This window comes from Saimiri boliviensis, chromosome 1 (genome assembly GCF_048565385.1).
Source record: "Saimiri boliviensis isolate mSaiBol1 chromosome 1, mSaiBol1.pri, whole genome shotgun sequence".
NCBI classification, from domain to species: domain Eukaryota; kingdom Metazoa; phylum Chordata; class Mammalia; order Primates; family Cebidae; genus Saimiri; species Saimiri boliviensis.
This window is the reverse complement of record NC_133449.1, coordinates 166,005,319-166,032,603: the sequence shown is the minus strand read 5'-3', so window position 1 is coordinate 166,032,603 and position 27,285 is coordinate 166,005,319. Positions and strand designations below refer to the sequence as shown.

Genomic DNA, 27,285 nt, shown 5'->3' with positions numbered 1-27,285 from the left:
AAGGAGTGGAGTTTCAGGCAAGAGAAGAGAAGAGAAGAAGAAATCATCTCAAAGCCCTGTTGATGTGGGGAGAGGGAAGTGAAGACAGTCACTTCATGGATGTGTTGCTGTCTTTGCTTTTCAGAGCCTCTGGAGATGTGTTTTGTACTTGTTTCTAGATGCCAGAACCCCACTGGATGGGGCCTTACTTTAATCCCTGAGACCCAGAGTCTGAGCAGTAATACATCTTCCAGCCTCCAAGCCTTCCCTTCAGCATTCTGATTTCTTTTACTTTTTTTCTTTTTTTAACACCTTCCTGTATGAAGCAAGTAGAAGGAAAAATAAAAAAATAAAAAAAGCTTTGACTCTAAGCTAGTCTCAGTGGAAGATCAAAGAGAGGGAAAGAGCAATTAGAGAAACTGCAAGCCCATTCATTTTAGGAAGTTGGTTTGGGAAGTCTTTTGGGTAGGAGTGAACTCAAACAGGGGTATGAAGAGGTAGAAAGCCTTACAATTTTTGTCTACTAAGTGGGTATTGTGAACAGTAGGGAAGTTGAAAGCTATGTGGGTAGCTCTCTCTAGGGAAGTTTTAAAAATTAAAAGTGTAACCTAAGGAATATATTCAGGAAATATTTATTATTTCATTTTTCTAGCTGGTTGTCATGAGCTTGAGAATTTAAGCATCGCACTGTGCTGCTGTCTCCTTGGAAGAGGGGAAGGGGGAAGGGACTATGTGTCACTGGCATGATCTCGTGTATGTGTATGGGGTGGGGCAGCTCACTGGAATGCAATCTGGAGGCGGATTGGACTCTCAGAAATCCTTTTGGGTGGTAGGTGGTGGGGAGAGGGCTGCTGTTGCATTCCTGCCTCTTCTCACATGTGGCCCTTTTGGGGTTACCACACCTCTGAGTAGGGTGTGTGCTGGCTGTTGTTTGATGGCTTCCTCTACCTCAAGACTTCCTAGGGTCACTGGTTCAAGGTTACTACTCCCTAGGATGAACACCTATCCTAGTTTGCCCAGAAGTGAGGGGCCTTCTGGGATGTGGGACTTTCAGCAGTAAAAGGGGCAAAGTCCCAGAAAAATCAGCATGATTAGTCAGCCTATGACCTTAACTCCAGTCTTAACTCTAGCTGATACTGGTCAGCGGGTGTCATGGAGGTCATCTGGAGATTGGGAGCAGAGCTTTTTATTCCTGGTGTTCATTCAACAAGAATGGTTAATGGATCACCATTTGACTAGCAGGCAGAGACTAATCTGGTCCTGGAATCTGTTCGGCCAGGCTGAACAAGCTCACAGGTTAATTGAGTTTCCCAGTTTATGGCTGCTTAGTGGGGATGGTGGCTGTTTAGTGGGGATAGGGTTCAGGTAGCTAGATTTGGATTCTGGCTGTGTTTACTTACAGTCTAAAACTCTCAGAAGAGGATGATTTTATCTTTTTCTTTCTCAGGAATGAATTAGTGGTTCAGAGAATACCACAGACGTGGTGTTAATTTACTGTTTTCCTGCTGGGGATATAGGATAGTGGAAGAGAGGGTGGAGGAAGAGAAAAGGAGCACATTTTCTAGAACTCAGCTGTAATGAGGGAGAAGTGTAAGCCTGTGCGTAGGAGCAGCTTTCCTTGCTGAGCTTAGGCATTTGGCTCAGGAGTTCGAGCACTGATAGTGGAGGCTGTTGGTGGTTATTGCCTGTGGGGAGGGATAATGACGGGTGACCAACTGTCCCACTTTTAACCCCTCAGTCCTGGGAAACCCCTCAGTCCTGGGAAAACTAAGACTGTTGGTAACCCCAGTGGAGGGACAAGGCCCCTAAATGGCAGTGGGGCAGAGTTTTTGGCCTGAGTACATTAAACTGACGAGTCAGAGCTGAGGACTCAGAGCTGTCTTGGGAGAAAGACAGAGTCCAGAATTTAAATCACTTAAAAAAAAAATCTTTTTTAAGTGTCCTGAATCAAGAAAACAAATGCATCTGCAGCCGATATCTTCCTGGGCAAGTCCTCGTGGCTGGAAAACAGCTAGAGTATAGCTGGCTCAGTCACTCTCAGAGCCAGGACAGCAGCTGAGAGCAAAGGCCTGGGACAAGGGGATTATTTTGGGGTGAAATGGATGCTAGGGTCCCCAAGATAAGCAGCCTTAAATCAAGCTATTATACAATGTGATTTTTTCCCGAAATTTCTTTTTGGAAAATCGTGCTCAGACTACCTGCTGCTTCCATAGGTGAAGGGCAGGGTGGCAGAGCTGGAGTGGAATAGAACTTTGTCCTTTTGTCCTGTGCATTTGATCTAGAGGCAGGCTTCAGCAGCTGAGGGGAAGTCCTAGGGAAACTTGACAGAGGCTGGCTGGCTGAGAACCCAGCAGGCCTGCTCAAGCCGGTCTTCCCTGGCCTTTAGGAAAAACACATGCACATACACCTGAGCAAGAACTATTTCTGTCTTCCAGGATATAGAATAAATACTCATGTGTCCTGTGACCTTTTAAATGGAAACTTAACTCTCCTTTCTCTACGAATGTACCCAAAGATGATCTTTGCTTTGTATCTGTTTGATGGGAGAATAAAGTGTCATTGCCTGAGTCCTGAGGGATTTGGGATGAATCTTGTTCCAGTAGACTCTAAGCTCCAGCAGAACAGGATCTGGTTTCTCTTGCTTACTCTTGAATCGCAGAGCCTATACTAGTGGCTGGCACACAGATGTTCAGTAATTAATAATAATTCATTATGTACCTTTCTGAATGAGGACAGTATACTGAAGGTTGTGGGACAGTGGCTCTAAAACTTGGCTGTGCATGAGAAGCATATGGGGAGCTTTGAAAAACCTCTTGATGTCCAGGCCACCCTCCAAAACTAATTAAGTTAGATTCTTTTAGAGCAAGACCCAGGAATCAGCATTTTAAAAACTCTTAAGATTCCAGTGAGTAGCTCAGTATGAGAACCACTTTGTGTGTATGTGTATGTGTGTGTGTGTGTAGAGTTTTGTTACTCCAAGTGTGGTTGGTGGACCAGCAACTGCAAGCATTGCTAGGGTTCTTGTTAGAAATGCAGGCTCTCAGATCCCATCCTAGACCTAATGAATTAGAATCTGCATTTTAGTAAGATCCTCCGGGATTAAAGACTGGGAAGCATGGCTGTAGGGATACAGAGAATCTGCTGGTGTTTAGGGTCCATGAAGTGCAGAGTAGGGGGAAATAAGGCTGGAAAGCAGGCTAGGAAGTTTGGACTTGTTGGGCAGGCAGTGGAGAGCCATGAAAAGATCTTGAGCATGGGAGTGATATGATAGGAACAGAGGGATGAGTCCCTGCCAGTGGGATCTAGTGTCTGAGAATGTCACCTTCTCTTGCAGGTGCTGCTACCAGCAGCCAGCTTGCTGCAGCTTATGGATGTTCGGCAAAACTGCTGTGATTTCCTGCAGTCTCAGTTGCATCCCACCAATTGCCTGGGGATCCGTGCATTTGCAGACGTGCACACCTGCACTGACCTTCTGCAGCAGGCCAATGCGTATGCAGGTAATGGGGAGCCGGGCTGCTGTACCTCCTCCGAGTTTGTGGATCTAATCACCTGGCCTTCTGCAGACTCCTCAAAGATTATGAGAAGTGGTCTCTGCTGTGAAGCAGCTATGATTTAGTTAGGGATACAAGATCCAGGTGGAAAGATAATTAATGGTAGGAAAGTTAAGCTCATTGCCAAGTGGAAAATGATTAATTGCCAAATGGATGGTACAGACAGTAATTTTTACTATAGTAGAGGAAGGAGATCTAAGAAGACTTGTGGGGTGGGGAGAGTAAATTGAGCTAGGTCTTGAAATAAACAGTTCTTGGTATCGTTACGGAAACCTTTATTTTTATCAGGTGTTCCATGAACATGCTTTTAAAAGTCACGTCCTATTAAAGGGCTTATAATGATGAGGGGTACCCTGCTCCACCTTTCCACACTGAGTCTTGTGCTCTACAGCCACTCACTTTCAATCCTTAAAAAATTAAAATGCAGGTTCTGATCCAGCTAAAAGCTACTTCATCTGCTACTCACCTCCATTTATCAAAATAATATGTGTAACTGCTTTATTATAAGGCAAGAAGGTGGCCATGGCTGAATTTATCAATTAAAATGATCAGGCCTATTTCCTAGTCATTCGTCGTCTTAGACGATGAATTAATTTTAGATTTATTAGTTTTAGATATTATTTGTTGACTTCTCCAGAAGAAAAAGGTTGAGCTTTTGCATACTTTCTTTTTATACACATGCAGCCATCCCCCTCTTTATTGTCCAAATATCGTTTCCACAACTGAACTAAATAATCTATTACAATTACGGATTTTTAAATCAGAAAACGAATCAGAAGGGTGGTTAATAATTGTCTTTTTCTCTTGTATAGTGTATGGTTCTACCACTAATTCTTGTTGGAACAGTCCTCAGTACATCAGATAATCTGTTGATTCACTTATTTTTCTTGGAGATATTCTCTGCGCTAGAGCTTGTCACTTTATTATTTTAATAGGGGTTTGGAAGGGAGTAGAAATGAACATTTATATTCAGTCCACCATGTTTATTTAGCTAGCTGGAAAGAAATCTTCATTGCCACTTGGTCCAGTCTGAAGAAAGACGATGAATGACTAGGAAATAGGCCTGATCATTTTAATTGATAAATTCAGCCATGGCTACCTTCTTGTCTTGTAATAAAGCAACTCCTTCTTTTCCCTGCTCAAACACTGTTATGGCTGCTATTCTGTTCAGTGTCTCCTGCAGCCAGTGTCTGGAAATTAGCTGAGGGCTACTGGCTGCCCACCTGCCAGCTAGCTACCTGTGCTGTGTTAGCCTGTTGGTCAACAAAGCAACAAGCAGTTGTTCTGTTTCTTGGCATGCTTTTTCTGTCTGATTAAGTCCCTGACCCCAGGAGCCTGCAGAGACTTTCATGTCTCCCCACAATCTGTTTCTGAGGGCACACATGGGAGCAGTTGTAAAGATAGTCTTGATATGATGATTTTTGTGAAGGATATTACCCAGTAGCCCCAATTCTGAGTCCTGCTTATTCTTTCTGGCTCTAAACCTTGACTCTCCTGTTTCTCTGCTGTTCCTGTGCTCTCTTTCCCCTGCACACTCATCCTCTAGCAATCCACTGCCTTTCCACATTTCTTTAGGGAGCCCCTTCTCTCCCTGGGGAGGACTCTCAGTGAAGCCCTTGAAGAGGTTACTTTCTAGTTCAAGTGTACCCAAACTTTTTACACAGTGGGCCAGTTCACTGTCCCTCAGACCGTTGGAGGGCCGCCACATACTGTGCTCCTCTCACTGACCACCAATGAAAGAGGTGCCCCTTCCTGAAGTGCGGCAGGGGGGCCGGATAAATGGCCTCAGGGGACCACATGCGGCCCATGGGCCGTAGTTTGGGGATGCCTGTTCTAGATGCATGGATGTGCTAAGATTTTGCTTTAGCAGGACCCAAGCTCTTTGCTAAGGCAAGCATTTTCTGTGCAGATTATTTTCACAAACATTTGCTAGTGTAGTGGCAAAGGAAGAGTGCTTAGATGTCAGAAATTATATGTCAGAAATTCTCTGTCTTCTTCTGAGTCTCCTCTTACCAGCCCTCTCCTTCCACATAGCATGTGCATGCATGTGTGTGCACACCTAGCACATATCCCACACTAATTGGCTGATACAGTTGTCTGAGGTTTGGGGAGTATACTGAATCCCCACCTTTTTTAAAATTTAAAATTACATTTTAGATTCAAGGGGTACATGTGCATGTTTGTTACATTTGTATATTGTGTGATGCTGAGTTTTGTCTTCTGTTGATCCCATTACTCAGATGGTGAACATAGTGCTCAACAGGAAGTTTATCAGCCCTTGACCTCACTACTTTTGGAGTCTCCAGTGTCTGTTGTTCCCATCTTTATGGCCATGGGTACCCAGGATTTAGTTCCCACTTGCAAGTGAAAACGTGATATTTGGTGCTCTGTTTCTGTTTGGTTAATTCACTTAGGATAATGGCCTCCAGCTGTGTCCTTGCTGTGGCAAAGGACATGATTTTGTTCTTTTTTATGGCTGTGTAGTATTCCATGGTGTATATGTACCACATTTTCTTTATCCAGTCCACTGTGGATGAGCACCTAGACTGATTGCATGTCTTTGCTATTGTGAATAGTGCTTAATGAATGTATGTGTGCATGTGTCTTTTTGGTAGGACAATTTATTCTCCTTTGGGAATATACCCAGTAATGGGATTGCTGGGTTGAAGGGTGGTTCTATTTTCAGTTCTTTGAGAAATCTCCAGACTACTTTCCACAGTAGCTGAATTAATTTACATTCCCATGAGCAGTGTATAAGCATTCCCTTTTCTCTGCATCTGTTGTTTTTTTTACTTTTTAATAATAGCCATCCTGACTGCTGTGTGATGGTATCACATGGTAGTTTTGATTTGCATTTCTCTAATGTGAATCCCCACATTTAACAGAGCTCCCAGGCTCTTCTAACCTGGCTCTTCCCAACTTTAATGTCTGTGTTTTCTCCCTTTGCCCCTTGCACTGTATGATGATGAGACTCATCTGTGGGAGAGTGCAGCAGATGCAGCTAGGAACACATCCATCTTTCTGGTACTCCTTGGTCCTGTTGCTGTCATTGTGACTGAGTTCTGTCTGCATGATGGGTGTGTGTATGCAGCCATCTTGATGAATTATCCTTAGCTAGTGCTTATTGAGCTCTCACTTTGAGTCATACCCTATCTTAAGCATTTTATTGGCCTCATCCCATTTAATGCATACAATAGCTGAAGAAACCAGAGCATAAGAGAGGTGAAGTAATTTGTTGAGGTCACATAGTGACAGAAGGGACAGAAGGCAGGATTCAAGCCCAGATTGTGCCAACTCCAGAGCCAGTGTTTATTACATTCTACAGCTTCCAGGCCCAGTTTGGGCATAAGGACTCCCTGTGAATCAGTAACTGAGGAGTGCATGTGGCTAGAGTTGGCATTTTCCATTGGATACATGTTCCTGGAAGCCTGTGCAATGTAGTCACCAAATCCCAACAACCAGGCAGTGTAGACAGACATCCAGCTGTCCACTAGACAGGGTATGTTGTCATTTTGGGGTGGAGGAACGACCATGTGGGTGTCTTCTTCTCTTTTCTGTTGGATGACTTCCTCTCAGACACATGGAGCCTGTTCCTTCGCTGCATGAGTGAGCAGGCCTTCCTACTTTCCCTGGCTGGGTCAGCATGATCTTCAGGCTGAGAGTCTCCTCCCTGTTATGTAGGCCTTCTGTGGATCCTGTGACCCTCTCCTGGGTGGCTTTCTCTGTAGCTGTCTGCTGTGCACACTAGGGAGATAATATTTTTAAAGTAGTATAATGTAGATGATAAGGCCATGATGCAAATATGTTAAAAGAAGGGTATGAAGGCTAGATTGTGCAGTGTTTAGAGAAGAAGTAGAAAACTATTATCCATGCTTACTCCCTTGAACCTACCCACTGATGTGGGCCTGCTTTTTTTCTTGGTCTTGTACCCCTGATTTTAGATGGAGCCTGGTGTTCTCTGCCATCACTGCCTCTTGAGACAGACCTGTGACCTCATTCTATTGTAAGTATAGGGGTGCAGGCACCCACTAGGGTCACATACAAGGGAAAGCATTGGTCTCTGTGGTCATAGGCCTCCATGGACAGAGGCCTTGAGTTAGAAATTATTTCATGCCAACAAACTATAAGGAGACCTTCCATATCGGAACTAGGAATCAGACCAGCTAACACTTTGGATCTGAGTAATCCTGAGCCTATTTTCTCCTCTCTGTGATGGGAGTAGCACATCCTATGCTGTCTCCAGGGTAATTTGGAGATTGGGGGAATGGGGAGGAGAGCATCCTATGGAAGTAGACACCACTGGGGCTGTGCTGTGGAGCCTCCCTGCCAGCCTCATCATCTGCAGTGAGGGAGCCTCAGAGTTGGGTCCAGGCAGGAGAAACAGGAATCCTCAGGTACCGCTGCTGCAGATCACATGCACTTGGTGGGAGGAAGGTCATGTCTAGGACTTCTGGTTTTGGTTTCTCTTTATCTAGATGTATGGTGCAGGCAGGTATATCCTGTGCAGTCTCCCCTACTCTTCCCAGTTTCTGGCTAGCTTTGCTTTGCCTTCACTTATCTGTAGATTTGTTTTGCTGCTGAATTCTCTTTCTTTTCCTTCTCTAAAAAGCTTTCTTTTTCTATACTCATCATTATTTTTGTTGTTGTTCTTGCTATTTTAAGAAAAATTCATCCCTGACCATTACAGAAAAAGCACATAGGTGGAAAGAAGATACCGTAATCCTACCTAGAGAGACCTGCCTGCAGCATCTTGATGTATATCCTTCCAGATCTTTCTTACTGAATATGTGTGCTTTCCAGCTTAAAAAGCATTCTATCCAGGTACAGTAGCAGGTGCCTATAGTCCCAGCTACTTGGGAGGTTGAGGTTGATAGCTCAAGCTGTCATGCATAGCATGAGCCCAGGAATTTGAGTCCAGCCTGGGCACCATAGCAAGATAACCCATCTCTTAAAAAAAATTCCTAGCAGTATATTATGAATGTCTTTCCATGTTAGCAGATACATTTCTATACCATTGTTTGAAAAATTTAGATAATATGTTCATTAAAAGCAATTTATACTGATGACCAAAAAATGTAAACACTACATAGAGATATAAAATGCAAAGCCAGTCTTCTCCCAGGCTGTCTCTCGGAAGTGGGGAGATCCTTGGTATCCCTACAGAATTTATGTATTATGCTTTTGAACTTACACAAACAGAAGCACTCTGTACTCATTGTACTTTTGTTTGACAATACAATCTTGCAATTATTTTCAGACCCCTGTGTATGGCTATGTTGTATTCTTTTAATTTTCTGCATCACATGGATGAGGTATAATTTATTTACCCAGTCTTCTATCAGTGGACATTAACGATTCCAGTTTTTTCTTTTGTTTAAAATGCTTCAGTGAGAATTCTTATACATAATATTTTGGAGTACACTTGCTAGTGTACCTACAGGATACAATCTTAGTAGCATAATGGTTGGATCAAACTTTTTTTGATAGATATTTGCCAACTTGCTCTCTAAACAAATGTGACTTTATTTTAAAGCCAGTTCTTGGCTTCTGATAGGGCCTCAGCTTTTCCAGCAAGAGCACAACTTTGTGGGGGCTGAAGCATCACCTCAATATCCAGCTGCCTATTTGGTTTCCTATTTGGAAGGGTCCTGTATCTTCCTGCTGTGGCAGTCCCTCCTGCTTCCTCTGGATTCAGTCTCCCCCTCAGGAAAATCCCCCAGATCTTTGCTATGATATATGTTATTCTAGGATGAAGAGGGTAGCACATTTAGAAGCTGACTGCTCAGACCCTTGTCTCAGCTAATGGCATCGCAGTCTTTCTGGGCAGCGAGTAGCTGGGAAATGGACCCCAGTGTCTTTCACAGCCCGTTTCTTATACCTCGTTATTGTTGTTTCCAGGGACTGCTTAATCTTTAACCTCAGAGGCCAGGGCCCAGGTTTATGGGGACTTCGTTGTTTGGTAATTAGAGAGCCATGCACTGGGCCATCAGCAGAGCTGTTAGGGAGGGATATTAATGGGACTTCATTAATGAAATGGCAATTAAAATTCTTTGGACATGTTGTTTACATCAGTCTGCCAAAGCTAAGCGAAAACCTCCAGCCACAGGATGGAAAAGCCATTGGATTTCATGTGCTCGTGGAGAGAAATGACCTTTTTTTGATGGATTGAGTCATCTGAGATCATGGAATGAAGTAATTAAATTAAGGGCAGCACGAAAATTTGGAGAAGCTTTAGAAAACATAAACCTCTGACTCAGTGAGAGTCCTCTTCTAAAATTGCTGCTCCTAACTTGTCACCATGAAATAATGATGATGATAATGATGGGCGTTTCTATCATTTTTGAATACTTGCTAGGTGCCAGGAATGATGTTACATGATTCATAGGCATGGCCTCATTTTGTTCACCTAAGTGTAAGAGATAGTTATGATTTTCTCAGATTATAGGTGAAGGAACTGAAACTCCAGAGAGGTTTGGTAACTTGTCCAAGATCATATGTTAATAGTTTGTAAGTGGTAGTGCCACAGCGAGGCCAGCTGACTGCAGAGGTCTGTGTCCTGAGCCCCAGCTACTTATTTCCCACCCGCCCAGACCAGCGCAGCCTATTTTCCCATGATGATTGCCTCACTCCTGCTTCTCTTGGATTTTCTGCTTCTAATTTGAAGGTGGAAAATGAGGCAGTCGTGCAGACATAGATAGTTTTTGTTGCTCGCTCTTTGTTAGGATTTTAGGAAACTTCCCTTGTTCCATTTTCTGGGTTATGGGGAACCTCACTGTTGAATCAATAGCACTGTTATGGCCCTTGGCTATGTGTGTGTGTGTGTGTGTGTGTGTGTGTGTGTGTGTGAGAGAGAGAGAGAGAGAGAGAGAGGAAGAGAGAGAGAGAAAGGGAGAGGACAACACCTATATTTCTGGAGTTAAGGCAATGTTGAAAGAGAGCTCATTTCCTGCCTTCCCAGGGAGTGTGGAGGTAATAATATTTACAGTCTGAGGACTGCTGGTCATGACCCTTCTGAGAAGAGGTCAAGGTAGGTCTCTGTTACTTCCCTGTAGGAGCTGAGCCTTCTCCCTAGAGCAGAGAAACTGTGAGCCTGGAAAGCTAAATATTGATTCAAGAAAGCTTGCCACTGGCCTCCAAAAATAGAGTAATAAGGAGCGAAAGAGAGAGTTTTAAGGCAGTTCTGTGTTTTTTTTTTTTTCACCCTGCCAAAATGTTTTGATTTTGTTTGTGTATACCTGTGTCAGCTAGTCTCTTCTGAGGGTGTGACCTGTGGTTCAGTTCAGAGGCACTCATACCTGTTCCATGGGGTTGCTGGCCCTGAGAATTATGAGGCTTATGGAGTTTATTTCATCTCTGCAGGTCAAGGAAGTCATAGATGGGTCATCATTCCATTTATTCTGAGCTTGTAGTTAGATGAACCAGACCAAAGGTTTAGGTTTATTTCTTCTTCTTCTTTTTTTTTTTTAGACGGAGTTTCGCTCTTGTTGCCCAGGCTGGAGTGCAATGGCGCGATCTCGGCTCACCGCAACCTCCGCCTCCTGGGTTCAGGCAATTCTCCTGCCTCAGCCTCCTGAGTAGCTGGGATTACAGGCACACGCCACCATGTCCAGCTAATGTTTTGTATTTTTTTAGTAGAGACAGGGTTTCACCATGTTGACCAGGATGGTCTTGATCTCTTGACGTCGTGATGCACCCACCTCGGCCTCCCAAAGTACTGAGATTACAGGCTTGAGCCACTGCGCCCGGCCGGTTTAGGTTTATTTCATTCCATAAGGAGAGAGGAATAGTCCTGGGGCTAGCCTGAGAGGTTGCCTGAGTCCTAGGCACTCTTGAAGAACAGTCAGGAAAGTGCAGTAATAATTTTAGAGCTCAGTATACACAGATGTTGTGCTGGAGACTAAGGATTCAGCTTCAAATGACACAGACTTGGTCCCTGACCTCATGGGGCTCCCAGTCCCAATAGAATAGAAAGATTCATGTAATAAAGCAGGGTGATTAGGGATATGATTGTTATTTCTTGTTTGGGGGCTTTGGGAGCCCCAAAGACTATCACTTCCTTTAGCCTGGTGAACAGGGGCTATTAGGGAAATGTCTTAATTCTGGGGTTAGGTCTGAGATTTGAACCAGAACTGACTCCAAAATGCTAAGAATTTAGGAATTTAGGGATTAAGATTACTCTCTTTTTTCCCCAAAGAAAGGTTTTTAGATGCATATCCTCTGTCTATGGCTCTCTCTATGTCCAGTACCCCTAAGAGGGATTCTTAAAGTTTTTGTTTTCTGATGTCTATGTTTAATTTTACCCCAGTGGACTGCTCAGTATTGGTGTTCTTGGTACTTATCAGAATATTTGTTATTATAAACAGCCAGTCTTGGTTCCAAAACCTGGCTCTACCAGATTTACTGTTCTGTAAACCTGAGCACATGTCTTAGACTTTCTGAGCTTCTGTTTCTCCATCTGTAAAATGGGGATATTGATATTCACTTTAGTAGGGCTTTTGGGGGGATTGAGAGACATAATATATGTAAAATACTTAGAATAGTGTTAGCTAATATTAGGAAATGGCCTTGACTTTCTGCAAGACCCAACTGTACCACCAGAGAAAGCCCTTTCCTGGGAATGTGTCACCCAAATTTTATCATCCTTTTAACATTGGGAAGATATGTTTGTGTTGCTTGGTGGGGAAAATACTGAAAGTTGTATAGTGCCTCTTCCTCTTCTTCATAATTTCCCATCCACATGGACAGGAACATACTCATTATATTTTACCAATCAGGACTTGGAACTTAAACAATATTTGTTGCTTATAGTAAAGCCTGATTAATTAGAACTCTTAACCAGAACCCTTAATTAACTGACTTTTTTTCCTCTGCGTCCACTTCTCTTTAAGAAAAAGGAGGCCAGGCATGGTGGCTCACGCCTGTAATCCCAGCACTTTGGGAAGCCGAGGCAGGCATATCACCTGAGGTCAGGGTGTTTGAGACCAGCCTGGCCAACATGGTGAAACTCCGTCTCTACTAAAAATACAAAAACATTAGCTGGGCATGGTGGCATGCACCTGTAATTCCGGTTACCTAGGAGGCTGAGGAGGGAGAATTGCAGGAACCCAGCAGGCAGAGGTTGCAGTGAGCTGAGATTTTGCCACTGCACTCCAGCCTGGGCAACAGGGCAAGACTCTGTCTCAAAAAAAAAAGAGGAAGAAGAAGAAGAAGAAGAAAAGAAGAAGAAGAAGGAGAGGGGGAGGGGGGGAGAGGGAGGGGGGAGGGGGGACGGGGAGAGGGGAGTAGTTCGAGAAGCAAAATGATAAGAAAAGTTAGAGTTATTACTGGGGAGTTATGGCTGGCCCATGGTTAAAAGGTACTATGCCCCCTGCACATGCATCCCCTGCCCCAGGATTTAGCCTCATCTGCCTCTCCATCACATCTCCAAGAGCCTGGCAGAGCTCCTCATACTTAGGGAGTGCTCAGCAAATCTTTGTTGGACAAATGAAGACATCACCTACGTTCTAGCTAGACTTCACTATTGCTGTTCTTTACACATGCTCTGAATTTCCCTCTTCCCTGCCTTTGTTTATACTGAAAGTATTTCTCTCAGTCCTATCAGAGGTGGACTTTGGGATGGAGTTATTTGTGCCTTGTCTTGTCTTGCTTATGAGGCAGTAAGTTCCTTGTAGACATCAGTTCTGCTTTCTTCATTTTTGAAGAAACACTGCATTTGATACATCATATGTTAACAGTTATCTGGCACTTGCAGTGGACTCAGTAAATGTGAGTTACATCTATTTTTTTATTTAATGCCCATATCACCTTTACAAGAGATATACTGTTATTATTTCCATTTGATATATGGGAAACCTGCAGCTTCAAGGAAGTAAATAACCAATGTCTCTGGATAGTTTGTTGAATTCAGTAGAATTAAATTTGGTCTCTAAGATCTTACATGTCCACAGCCTTGTCCATAGGACCTGCAGTCCCAAAGGATGTCTTAAAAACATTTTTTTTTTAAAATAAAGAAGGGGCTTCACTTGATTGACCAGGCTGGTCTTGAACCCCTGGCCTCAAATGATCTTCCTGCTGCAGTCTTCCAAAGTGTTAGGATTATAGGTGTGAGCCACTGTGCCTGGCCCCAAGTGATATCTTGATGATACAGAAACTCTTCTCTGTTAAAGAGTGGTGCTGCCCATAGAACTGGACTTTGCAAAGCAGGAACACAGGCTGATAGAATTCATCCTTCATTTCTAAAGAGTTTCTTAAAGATCTCAAAATGAATTAATATATATTATCATTTTTGGGCTTCAAAGCAATCTTGAGACCTATGTCAGGGATTATGATTGCCTTTTATGGATGAGCATGCCAAAGCCTGGGAAGAGGTGACTGTAAGAAGTGAACCCAGGTCTTCTGATCCTTAGCGAAGGCTCTTCATTACATTCTCCAATAATACATTAAAAGCAAAGCAAAACAAACAGAAAACCCCAAATAACTGTTCAAAATAGAAGATGATTCAGGAAGGTGTCTTCTGGGAGCAAAGTGGGTTCTTTCCAGGAAGCAGCTGTGGAGAGGGCTGACTGGAATACAAAGTCTTCTGGGGAAATCCTATTTCCCAGGAAATGGGGTTAGCTGGAGCATCCTGTTTCTCTTTTCTATCCTGTTGTTTCTTGAGTGTTGCTAACAGAGAGGGGATCCTGGTACAAAGATCTGTGGGCTACCCCTGTCTCCTCAGACTAAAGGGAGAGGGAAGGCATTTTCCTCTTTGATCTCTTTCTTTTTTTTCTGCTCATGCCCTACAAACCTCCCAGATACATGGGTGCCAGCCCTCGGTGGGAAGCTGCTGCCTGTTATTTCTCTTGTTGCCCCTTCCCTATCAGACACTGCTTCCTGGAAGGATTTCTGAATGGGATTTCAGTGGAAGGTTCCAGATGGGCAGAGAAGCAGCCCACTTCAGAAAGAAGGGGTCTAGATTTAAACCCTCCAGCGGGGGAGGGATAGAGAGATGGAGGTGGGTGCTGACTACTTTCTGTCTTGATTTATCTTGAGGATTTCTAATTTATTCTCCACATCACCTAGAATATACATTACTGCACTTCCTTTATCTTCCCGTTCAGAATCTAAGTCTATCTATAGCCTTATGAGCTCTAAGGAAATTTTTATTTCATAGCATAGAATTTAACTTTCTTACCTCCTCTTGTTCTTTTTCCTTCTCCAACTGTCAGTTTTTTGGTCAGCCAACGATAAACGTGGAAGGCCAGATGTGGCTCTGGGGAAGAGATGTTGGTGCTGGTTTGCAGGACTCTCCTGAGAACCGAGTGGTCCTGCTGAGCTCAGCTGTGGCTGGTCCCGAGAGGCTCAATGTCCTGTGCTTGGTCATGGTGTGGTGGCTTGCGTGGTGACTGCTTTTTCTATCTGCTATTTCTTGGGTGTTACCGACTGACAGGGGACTGTGGTACAAAGACTTCCTGGAACAGAAAGGTAATGGAGGGAGAATCCAATACTTTCCCAGCCTCCAGCCCAACAATAAATTTCACCATCCAAAGAAGATTGCTCTCTTGCTTTTATTTTAAGATCTTTAGGAATGAACACTTAAAAATTAATACTATCTAGTCTTAAATATTTCCACAGTTAAGAAGGTTTTTTTGAATGTTTAACTTAAAAACTAAAGGCTTTTTTTGGTATTGATATACAGAGAAGCAAAGACCAGTGTCTTACCATGTTGACACTTTGTTGGGGGGTTATCCTGGCCGGCCCCATGGACCATAGCAGCCAGGGAGTGCCTCAGCCCAGAAGCTAAGCAGGCTCAAGCTTGAGGGAGGCTTGGATGGGGGACTGCCTAGGGAGACCGGTGGTTGACAGTTGCTTCCCTTCATAAAGAAACTGACTTTTGGATTTGTCTTATTATATATAGATATTCCTGAGTTTCAAGATGGACAACCTTTAGTTGTGACTATGATAATATCAATAGGCTGGTGTGGAGCAGGTGAGGAGGCCTATTTTGTCCAGTGGCAGGTGGAAAATATTGTTTATAATTCAGTCTGTGAGAGCAAACTATTAATGTTTAGGGAATCTGGATGAAAGTAGAAATTTGTATGAGAATTATTTGGGTCTGAAGTTATTTCAATATAACGAGTTAAAAATGATTTTCACAAGAAATGATTTCAATCTTAAATTCTTTGTTTGACTTTTATGAAGTTGATGAAGTCAGGGGCAGTGGCTTGTGCCTATAGTCCCCGCTGTTCAGGAGGCTGAGGCGGGAGGATCACTTGAGCCTAGGAGGTCATGATCAGCCTGGGCAACATAGCAATGATGCCATTGGCCCCAAATCATAATTATAAATGGCAAAGGCAGGATTTGAACCTAGGCTCCTTCTTTCTGAAGTAGATGATGACATTTCATTGAGTTTAATGCTCTGGACATAGCAGGCTAATGGCCTGGACAAATGTCAGGGTAGGATGTGTCCCTGGCATTTCCCTTTTGTGGACCTTAGGCCTGTGGGTCTTATCTTATTCTAGGTGTCACCAAATTCCTCCTGTGTCTTACAGTTCCATAGCCCTGGCTCCATGGACTGTTCCTAGGGGTGGTGGGGCCACCCTATTGCCACCTGGATGAATGCTTAGTTGGGCCTCCTCATGAACCAGAGACTCACAATAGTAGGCTTGACTTTGGGCAAGAAAGGATGATCACATCTTCCGACCTTCTAATGTTCACTTCCTGTAAGAACCTCCAGAGACCTCTCAGACACACAGCAGTTCTGACCCATTTTTGTTTGCTGAGCTTCAGGGTGCACTGTCTGTGACTCTACCAGCTTGTACCCTGAGGAGAAATGAGCTCAATTATGGAGGCAGGTCCCAGTGAGGCTTTTCTGCAATGCTATTATTAATCTCATGGAGCATTGAAAAAATATAAAGTCAGATCCGACTGCCCCATTTTCGTCTTTGTTGATGTTCAGGACAGAGGATCATAGTGGGTGATACCATCACTGCTGAATTAAAAGGCGAGTTTCCCTCCAGCCGTGATGTCTTTGCCTTTCTTTCACTCCATTTCCCTCCATGGCCCCCCGACCCCCTTTAGGACTCTACTGTGAATCCCACAGATTGTCATGGAAGGGCAGGAGTGTGTTATAACTTTGTTTTTTAAACTTCTCCTTTTTTTTTTTTGGAACAGAGCAGCACTTTCCAGAGGTGATGCTAGGAGAAGAGTTTCTTAGCCTGAGTCTGGACCAGGTGTGCAGCTTGATATCCAGCGACAAGCTGACCGTCTCTTCAGAAGAGAAGGTATGGCATGGCTCATTGGGAAAACGGGAGCCTCACTCGTCGGGTGGTCATGGGAGGGGCTGGTGGTTTGGTGAGATCTTTTCTTTTCTTTCAGAGAAAAATAACAGCTTTAAAAAAAAATCCTTTTAAAATTAAAACAAGCCAACAAAAAAGGCTTTCTGGCTCATGACCATTACATTCTAGACTCTTTAGAGAAGAAATGACAGTGATGGTGATGATGATAAAGCTGCCACTATTTACTGAGTACTTACAGTTCGCCAAACACTGTGCTAAGTGCTTTATGTTCTTGGGCTCATTCCACCTCTACCATAGCCCTGTGAAGCAAGCATTGCTGTTGTCCCCGCATTACAGAAGAGGAAGCAAATTCAGATTCCTCTTCTAACAGGAAACATTTCTTTATGCTGGTAGATGTAGTCTACTATAGTGAGAGAACATAAGCTTCGGTGTTAGCCAGCAGGGTTTAAACCGCAGCTCCGGTATTTACAAATTAGTTATGTGACCTTGGGTGACGTTCTTTGCCTCTCCTTTGTTTCCTCGCCTTGTAAAGTGAGGATAATAGTATTAGAACATATTCCACAGGGCATTTAATTGGGATAATATATGTAAAATGCCTAGTATAGTACTTGGTACCTAGTAGGTATTCAGTCATTATTAACCCAGTTTGTTATTTATCCTGCAAACTGAAATCCTGAAATCCTTTTATCCTGAAACACAGAGGAGGAAGGGAATCAATCCATTTTCTCCTTTTCATTGTACATAGTTCTGAGCTGATCTTCCTCCCACATTTGACTGAGTTCCTTTATGGTAGGGACTATATCTTATTCCTTTCTGTATCCTCAGAGATGCTCAATACATGTTTTCTGAATGTCTTAGTTCACTCTTTGCATCCAAGCTTGAGGCTCTTTCTTGAGGGAATATTTAAGGAAAAACATTGAAAAGGATATTGTATCTGAGATGAAATTGCATTCACATGTCCAGAGAATGGGGTAAAACACACACCCCTGTCTGCCATCCTGGGAAATTTGATCAAGAAGAAAAACAGTCATTTGTTAAAACTGTGGGCTTCCCTGAGACTAGCGGTGGATTCCCAGAAGGTGACTGGTACAATAAACTGGACTCTCCCCTAGGCTCAGGGAGGCCTCAGCTTCCTTGAACCTGTATGTGCACAAAGGACCCTTACTGCCTTAAAGTCAGAAACTGAGAGGATGCCCTACCTTCTTACCAAGCATACGTACTGTCTGCTCTGGATTTTGCTACCAAATTGGCACATTTGGAAGGAATGAACCTTCCAATTGTCAGTTGATTGGCTATGTGAATGTTAAGAAACTTGGTCAATTTGGGGCCCCCTTGAGCATGTTCTAAGTGTAGAGTGAGAAAATGGAAGCACTCATATAAACAGCAGAATTTGAATTAGCTTGGGGTATGTGGGTTGAGAGCAGGGGAACCCTGTTACTTTGAATTCATGCTGGCCCATCCTGCTCTTGAGATCGTAGAAAGTTTCTGCACGTGAAGGCAAATCTGTGCTTGCTGTGTCTGGGTGAGAGTAGGGGTAGGGTGTTAATAGGGAGAGGTATTATAGTGCTCTGGAAACCACTTGGGCTTTGGGCACAGGAAAACCTGGTTCTATTCTCTGCTTTCTGGCTATATGACCATAAGAAGTCACTAGTCTCTTTGAACCTTAGTTTCCTTAAATTTAACATGGATACCAAATAGAGCGTTTGACAGGTGCTCAATAAATGACAGTTGTCATTGTAGTTGCATGATCATCTATTTATAGGCACCATTAATAATGATCATGGTACCAATTTTGCCATTGATAATGGTAAAATTTGCCATTGAATTAATTACATCTTTCCAGAAACAAAGAAACATGACTTTAAATGTATACGCTTAAAAATTGTTTGCAGTGGTGCTCAATAATTCATATGCTTACATATGAGTTGCTCTTTCTGTATAACCAGAGTTTGGAGTATAGGTATTTTTCACATTAAGGAAGTTCTATTTCATGTTTGCTTCTTGGAACTTATGTGCAACTTCAGGATTATGTCCTGCTTTTCATAAAGCAGATTACTCATGATCTTGATCCCTTTAGTACCTTTAAGGTTGGCAGCGCAATTTTGAGGTTTATCAAAGAATAGTGGAGCTTGGTCTACATTTTCTCTTTGGCTAAACTCATAGTTTTATTTCTCCTTAATTAATCATGTCTTGCTGGAAGTTAAATAGCTGGAAGCTTCTGACAATTAGATGTTTTTCATTTGAATGCTAGTCCTTCAGGCTTTGAAAATTCTGTGTCTGTTCCAGGAGATTTAGTGATTTCTACCCCCTTTAATTACATTGTGTGTGATAAGCAATCTCTTGCATGCATAACAATCTTTCCTTTCAGTACTGTTTTATAGTGGAATTTTAAAATGTATTTGAAGTAATATTAGGGATCTTAAGTTAAAATTCCACTGCATATGATGTTAACAGTTGCAGAAAACTCAACTGGGTTGGTAATCAAATAACTTGTGTTCCGCTGACTCCACACTTAACAGCATGTCAGCAATTATGACTTACTCTGTGTGCTGCCCACAGATTTATTTGAACATATTTTAAAAAGCCAGATTTCAGATATTAACCTGTAAAAAACACATGCATCTTAAAATAGAGGAAATGTAGTATTTTACCATTAACAACGAGTATAAGTAACAGTGGCCAGCCCTAGGCAGCTTCCATCTTGGGAGTTTGCAAGTATAAGTTCTACAGTCAAAGGGGCTGAGTTTGAATCTTGACTTTCCTACTTAAACGAGCTGAGACACTTGGGCAAGTTATTTGTTTCCCACAAGAATGTATGTACCATATACAAGTAGACAGGAATGTTATCCGTCCAACTGTCACTGCTGGAGTGGTATCAGCCTCATGGTAGGCACTGAAAAAAATCGCTGTTGAATGACTGCGTAAAAGAACCTCCTTATGGCTCAGTTTTCTCATCTGTAAAAGGTGAGTAATGGTAGTATAGTATCTACCTTATAAGGTTGTTATGAGGATTAAATGGGATGATATATGAAAAGTGCCTAGAATACAGGAAGTGTTCATTACTGTAAGATACTATTGTTATTGCTGCTATTATTATGGTTATCACTACTACTGCTGCTCCTAGTAGTAGTCATAACTGTTGACTGGGGCCTTTCTTAAGAAGAAGCTTTTCCCAGTAGCCATATTGGTCTTGGCTGTTGGTGAGACCAGGGGCCCAGTGCTTAGCAGGGTCAGAGAATGGTTGTGATCTCATGTACCCCAGTATCCCCAGCCCTGCCTGGGCCCCTCCCAGGGCTCAGAGACTGTTCTTCTTCCAACATCACTTGCTTTTGCCAATTCCTTATCTCCTCTACTGCCGTCAAATACCTTGAGGGCTGTGAGGGTATCTTAGTCATCTTTGTATCACACACAGTGTCTGACTTAGTGCCCCAGGAGGTGCCATGGAAGGGCTCAGCAGATGTTCCCCAAGGGATCAAGGCAGACTGGGGCTGGACCCCGCCCTGAGCCCCCTGAAGTTATGGGAATAATTTTAACATTTTTCCAGAAAGTACGGACAGATAGGGGAATTTGAGGGCAGGGGAGGGCATGGATCCTTGCCATTTTTGCTCTTGTTTTCCCTTTGTGTGGTTTTTATTTTAGAATTCCTATTATTTGAGAGAGGTCAAATGGATGTGATAGGAGTCACACAAAATCACTAGTTCATTGGGTGGGACCTTCCCCTTCCTCATGTCATGCTGGATCCCTATTGAATTCAGCAGGGATGGCACTGTGTTCAAGAGATCGAAGAAGAGGCCTGGAGGCAGTGAATGAGACATAGGGTTTATTGAGGGCATATACATCCAGGGCTGTCCGGTGGTGGCAGGCTGGACAGGGAATTGCAACTGCTTGTAAAATGCATGCAGTTTATATAGCATCTTCACTTAGCATCCTTCTGCCAGTGACCTTCACCTGGTAACCTTCATTTAACACAAAACAAAGGGCCTCAATCCCCTGCATGTCCCAGGATGAGCTGGGGTACAGATATTCCTCATAGGTAAGGAATGAATCTCCAGGTTCTTTATTCCTTAGCTTGGAACACTGAAAACAGGTTCTTCTTAGACTGTAGAGTCATTCTCATGCTTAAGTTATTGCTGTCAGGTGCATCTACCACACACTCCACTACCCTGAGGACAGAGCCAAAAAGATAAACAAGTCCCTCCAAGGCATCTGATTCTTCTACATGGTGGGTGTTGAGGGGTCAGGGCTAAGCCTGTGAACTGACAGCATGTTTATTATATTTCCCTTTGAGACACAAAGTTCAGGTCTGGCAATGAACATCCTTAGTGACCCAGCGACCCATGGGCAGGGTAAACAACCTTCTGGGAGAAATCCGCTTTAAGGAAAGAGATACAACTCCTGAGTTGCAGTGCAGTTTTGCCCTTGAATTGCTGTGGGGCCTAGCAAGTTACTGGACTTCTTTGAATCCTTGCTTTCCTATCTGGTAAATATATTTCTCCATCTCAAGGTCCCATACTTTCTTATGAAACACTATTGAGGCTTTTCAGAGACACCTCTGAGTGAGTCTTAACAGGGAAATGACATATTTTAGATATTGGTTAGGAAGAAATTTATTAAGTCTCCTTAAAAAATTAATGTTAAGTATGTGCTGGAATAAGAACTATAGGTTACTTTCTTTTTGCATTATCACATTTTAAAATGTGCTGTTATCTCCTCAAACTGCATTTTAGGGGCCAAATTCTGATATCTTATTTCTTGGGGGGGGACTGGGCCCTTGTCTCCTAGGATCATTGGTGTTGCATGTCCTTCTGTCTGAATTCCTTGCCTCTCCAGCCAGGTGGTGTGGGAGGCAGGCTGGAGGGCCTCAGCTGGTGGGCTTGGCTTGTCTGATTGCTGTGGAGGCATTGCCAGGTGACTGAGCAGGTGTACCCTACTGCCTAGGCCAAACCGTTGGCAGCCCTGCCTTACTCCAAGGTGATCATTTAGAGCTGCCAGCTTCTCAGCCTACAAGCAGTGATCTGTTAATGCCCTACCTTGGCATTACTCTTTTTACAGTTCTCCTTTGGACAGTGCAATTCAATAACCACCTATGCACAGAATACCACAGTACCATACTCCCAAATCTACCATGACCAACCAGTGTTCTCTGGGTACATTTTGTACATTATTATTATTATTTTTAAAACATGAAGTTTGTACTGAAGTAAGTTCATGGAGAAGCAAACAAATAAAGTATACAATTAAACTTTTTACAAAGTAAAACACCCACATAACTAGCATCCAGATAAAGAAACAAACCCCAGAACCCCTTCCAGTTACTACTCCCTACATTGGGAAGGTCATCTACCTTCTTGGCTTCTCACACCTTAGATGAGTTTTACCCATTTTGGAGGTTGATATAAATAGAATAATGGTGTGTGTGTGTGCTTTTACGTTTGATTTTTCCTGTTCAGCATGACATTCAGAACATTATTTCTAATTCTTACAACAACTTGCAAGGCAGAGATTATTGTCTTCATTTCGCAGAGTAAGAAACTAAGGTTCAGAGAGGTGACACAGCTCATTAAGAGTAGATAGCGCCGTAATGTGAAGCTGCATGTGTCTGCCTCCCAAGCCCTGCTCTTTATTAATGCACCCCCACCCTGGTGAGGGGTACAGAGATGAGTGACAGCTAATTACTATTCAGGAGCTCATAGTCTGGTAGGAAGACAGACTGAAAACATGTGTCCATAGTATTTGTCCAAGAAAAATAATTGCTTATAATAGTAGTTCAAGGAAAGCACTCTGAAATATTTATTCCAGGTTGTTGGATAGGAACGACATCATAGAAAAGAGAATCTTTGAGCTAAACTTTGGCAAATGAGAGTAGAATTTTGGAAAGCCGTTTAAGTTGGCGGAATAGTAGGACTATTCCTACTAAAGACTTGGAAGTTTGGAATAGCTTATACTTGGGGATAAAAGTAACCTCTGTGACAAGAACCAAGGATCTTCAATGCGGTATGGTGGGAGATGAGGGTGGGTATGGGGTAGGAGTCTGTGAAGAGATTTAAGCAGTGAGAACTTTATTCTTGAGGTCAGTATTTGCCTAAATGTGTCCATGAAGACACAGTATTACAAGATGTTTATAGGTGTTTGAGTTTTTTTTTTTTTTTTTTTTTTTTAAAGCATTCTCAGGTTAGATACATTTAGAAGACACTGGCTGAACAAAGTAACCAGGTTTCTTTACTACAGGACTTGTCAGAGCTTTTATATGAGCTTTGCAAACCTTTAAGGGGTGTCTGGGAATACAGTGTGATGTGTGTCTTGGGCTCATTTGACTCCTGAGCCCCTTCACTACAGAATATCTCCTGTATCTGGTATCCTTAGGAACACGTTATGGAGAAGAGTCTTTAAGCCACCTTTCATTGGTTATCCCAGATATTCTACTATTTTTTGCATCTTTGATATGTCTTTTGGTAATTCATTTCCTTGGTGATTTATAATTTTTGATTGTGACTTCATGTTCAGAGGGTATCATATCCTGGGAATCTAGGTTGCCCTGGGCTGTGGACCATATAGGACAGGTTTACTGGTTTAGGAAACAGTTTTTGTATTAGATTTTATCTTATATACTTCCTATAACAACTGAATGATGTCAGTTCAAACTTTACATTTGTATGTGGCATGAGCCTAGGGTTTGGGTTTCTTGAAGATACAGATTTTACTCCCTATCTTTCCCCTCTTCCTTGCCTCCCTCCTCGCTGCATTCCTCAGCCCACAGGAGACGGCAAGCTTCCTTCCCCTTACTCATAGCAGATGAGCAGAGTTCATTTAGTCTTAGTTTTATAGCTGGGGCAAAACTGTCCACAGGAGCCTGTGGCCCAGACACCCTACCCAATGGGACACCAGTCTTCAATTAAAGCTCATATCTGAATTGTCTCTGTGAGACATTTTGGCTTCAACTTTTGTTCAGCTGCCTGGCTTGAATTCCTTCTTATTTAAAACACTCAGGCATTTTCTTCTTGCTTTCACATATGGCTCAAATCTTTACTTTATCATAATACATTATTTTCACGTGTTTGGAGCTACAGGGAATGATTCTTTCCGAAGCAGCTCAGTCCGCCATATTGACTGGCAGACATTCTCCATCATCCTGCACTCGTGGTTAGGATTAGTGCCACTGAAGTCTCTCAGCTTGCAGGCGTTTCTATCAAACCATTATGCTTCAGTTCTTTCCTTATTCTTTGTGGACTCTTAGTGAAAATCTTTTTTACTGGCTGTAGGCAGTGATAGAAAGCTGAAGAACAATTTCCAGGCCAAGAGATCTTACTGTTTTAATTTTTTCATGATTTTTGGTTATCTGAAGTCAGATATCTGGCAGTGTGCTGCTGTAGGAAAAGAACCATACATATGTTCATTCATGTTTTCATTAATTTATTCATTCTATTAAGAAATATTTCTCTGTGTGGCAGATAGCATATCAGTCACAGGAGAGACATTGGCAAACAGATAAAACAAGATACCTCCCTTTGCAGAACTTATAATGACATAGAGAAGAGATATTTTATCAAATATGTGCACAAATAAATATATCGCTACAAAGTGAGAGATTTGGTATGAAGGAGATGTGCAGTGGGCTGGGAAAGAGTAGGCTGAAATCAGTGGTTCTAATTGCTGTCTTCTCACCAATTTGCTGGGTAATGTCAGGCAATCTACTTTGTTTCTGTCTGCCTTACTTTCTCCTTTTGCAAATGACTAGCAGTTTCACAGGGTCCTTGTGAATCTAAAATGAAACAACTACAAGAAAGAGCTTTTAAGTGTTGTGTGAAATGGTGAAGGTACGGTCAGAAAGATGAATTTAACTGGGTAGGTTTCTAGGGAGCCTTCAGACTAGGACATCACTCAGTCAGTGGTGTACTGGTAAATGTTTAACAACTGGCTCTCTAAAAAACATTCCAAAAACCCTGATTCGTTTATTGATTCGTTTGCTGATTTCCATGGTGTAAATATTTCCATCAAGGCTGACTTCAACTACCAGTGTAATGTCACTAAATGTGGAGTTAGGAAGAGATATGCACAATGAGCTCTAATTGCAGCACACCACTGCTCTCAGTTGTCCCTGGTGTTGGGTGTGACAATGAACTGAGAGTATGGTTAATACAACTTGTTAAGCTTTCATTTAAGAAATAAAAACAGGAATCTGACAGAATCATTCTTGTGTCTAGAAGCACTATCTTCTTAATTAATTAGTTAATTAATTTTTTTGAGCTGGAGTCTTGCTCTGTCACCCAGGCTGGAGTGCAGTGGCATGATCTCAGCTCACTGCAACCTCTACCTCCCAGGTTCAAGCAATTCTCCTGCCTCAGCCTCCCGGGTAGCTGGGATTACAGGCGTGCCACCCCACCCAGCTAATTTTTGTATTTTTAGTAGAGACGGGTTTCACCATGTTGGCCAGGATGGTCTTGATCTCTTGACCTCTGGTGATCCACCTGCTTCGGCCTCCCAAAGTGCTGGGATTATAGGCATGAGCCACCACACCCGGCCTATCTTCTTTATTTAAAAGCATGACAGGGATTTGGTAAACACTATTGCCTCAATCCCTGCCCAGGGGAGATGTCCTAGGAGGGTGTGGAGGATTGTAATTAGGATTATCAGTTTAGGAACTTAGTTTCCCAACTCAACAGTCTGCCCAGGTTCTTAAAATTAATTGGGTCTCTCAGATGCAAATTGTGTAATGTTTGAACATGAGTTTTTGGAGTTAGAGGTGAGTTCACATCAGATCTACTACTTCCTGGCAGTAGACCTTGTACAGCTTGCTAACCTCTCTGAGGCTGTTTCCTCTTCTGGAAAATGTAAGCAGTGACACCTGCTTTATAGAGATCTTTGGTGGATTAAACTAGATCATATGTGTAAAATGTCTGTGTTTGTTGTTATTGATAAAGTTACTCCTTCTCAGATCAAGTAACAATCAGGTCCATGTACAGGAACCTAGTTGTTTGTGTTATTTTTTTCCCTGATATTGTCAAAATTAGCTTCTTTTCCTTCTTCCTATGTTTTGCTGAGAATTGCTCCCAATTGAACTTCTCCCCTGGCCAAGTCAGTGCCCAGCCTTTTTAACTTGAGTCCTTCTTGATCTTCAAAACACATTTTGAAAGCAGGGAAAAGTGCCCCAGGACTCCTCATTTTCCTTGGGGCATGGAAGTCCAGCCTGGCTCAGCTGCCTGTCTGTCCAGAGGGGCGGAGTGGAACGACTGGATTCATCTGGTGTTCTCTGGCCAAGACCTGTGCTTACATCTGAAGTGTGGTGAGCTGGGAGCTATGGAATCTGATTTCTCCAGCTTCTTTCCACATGGCAGTCTTGTAGCATGCAAGAAATTGGTTCTAGGACATTAATCAGTAAGGAAATGGGGCTATTTCTTTGTTTTAAAAGTGAAACCCTAAGTGTGTCTAAGAGCAGCTGATTATTTAATCACAAAAAGTAGTATCTAAGTAGATATCACCCCGTCCTGTGATGGAATCTATAGTCTCTGCTTAGATTTTATAGACTGGGGGTTGAGAGACTATTTCTAGGAAAGGCCAGATAGTAAATAGGTTAGGCTTTTTGTGTCATGGCTTCTCATCTCCGCTACTGTAATGTGAAAGCAGCCACAGACAATACGTAAATGATGAGTGTGGCTGTCCTCCAACATAATTTTATTTACCAAAACAGGTGGCAGGCTGGATTTGGCCTGTGGGCAGCAGTTTGCAACCCCACGGTTATTAGATCTATTAGACATTTGAGAGTCAGCTAAGAATAATGGGTTTAGAGCAAGAGCACTGAAGTTGGTTTTGTATGTAACCAAGCGTAGCTGACTCTGCTTCTTTTTAGTTCTGGGACTTGGGCAAGTCATTTAATAAGGCATAAGAGTATCTACTCATTGGGTTATCTTCATAACTCAGGGAGGCAGTGTTTAAGGAGAGTCCCTTGATGGGAAGGGTTATTGGGAAAGATTTTAGGTACATTGAAAGCTAAAGCAAGTTGGAAGATTATTTGCTTGTTTATTTTCAAGCATAAAGGCCAAATGAAAAAATTATGTGGCCTTCTCTAGCTGCTGAGAAGGTCACTGTTGTTGCTGAATGCTGTGGCTTTCACAGCTGAGTAGGTAAACAGTGCAGCTAAGCGGAACCAGTTAAACAAGTCAAGCCAAAAATAAAGATAAGGTTAAATATCGACTTTGGTAGACTCAGCTTGCTTTTTTGTTTTTATAACAAAAATTAAGCTGGTTGATGGGGAAGAATGTGATCGATAAATGCTGTCCACTCAAGGCCTTGTAGCTTATTCTTCAGCAAAGCTTTGCCAGTCAATTACCTTGTGTTGTGCTAGGCAGCATTGGGGGATGGTGTCCAGAGATTGAGCTGGTACACTTCTCACACTGCATAGGCTCACAGTCTAGTAAACGGGACTAGAAAGAGGCGTGGCTAACCAACCACAAGCAGGGCAGAATGGGGTTGTCTGCCCCTCA

At 42.7% G+C, this 27,285-nt stretch overlaps 1 protein-coding gene across 9 annotated transcripts in view; it reads left to right on the top strand.

Moving 5' to 3' along the window:
• KLHL3 (kelch like family member 3) overlaps positions 1–27,285 on the top strand; it is a 304,443-nt gene that overhangs the window by 221,573 nt on the left and 55,585 nt on the right. For all 9 annotated transcript variants that reach the window (XM_074379902.1, XM_074379899.1, XM_074379898.1 and 6 more), the window contains 2 exons: positions 3,314–3,476; positions 16,683–16,792. In XM_074379902.1, the coding sequence (XP_074236003.1) occupies positions 3,314–3,476; positions 16,683–16,792 (273 nt within the window). The remainder of the gene's footprint in view (positions 1–3,313; positions 3,477–16,682; positions 16,793–27,285) is intronic.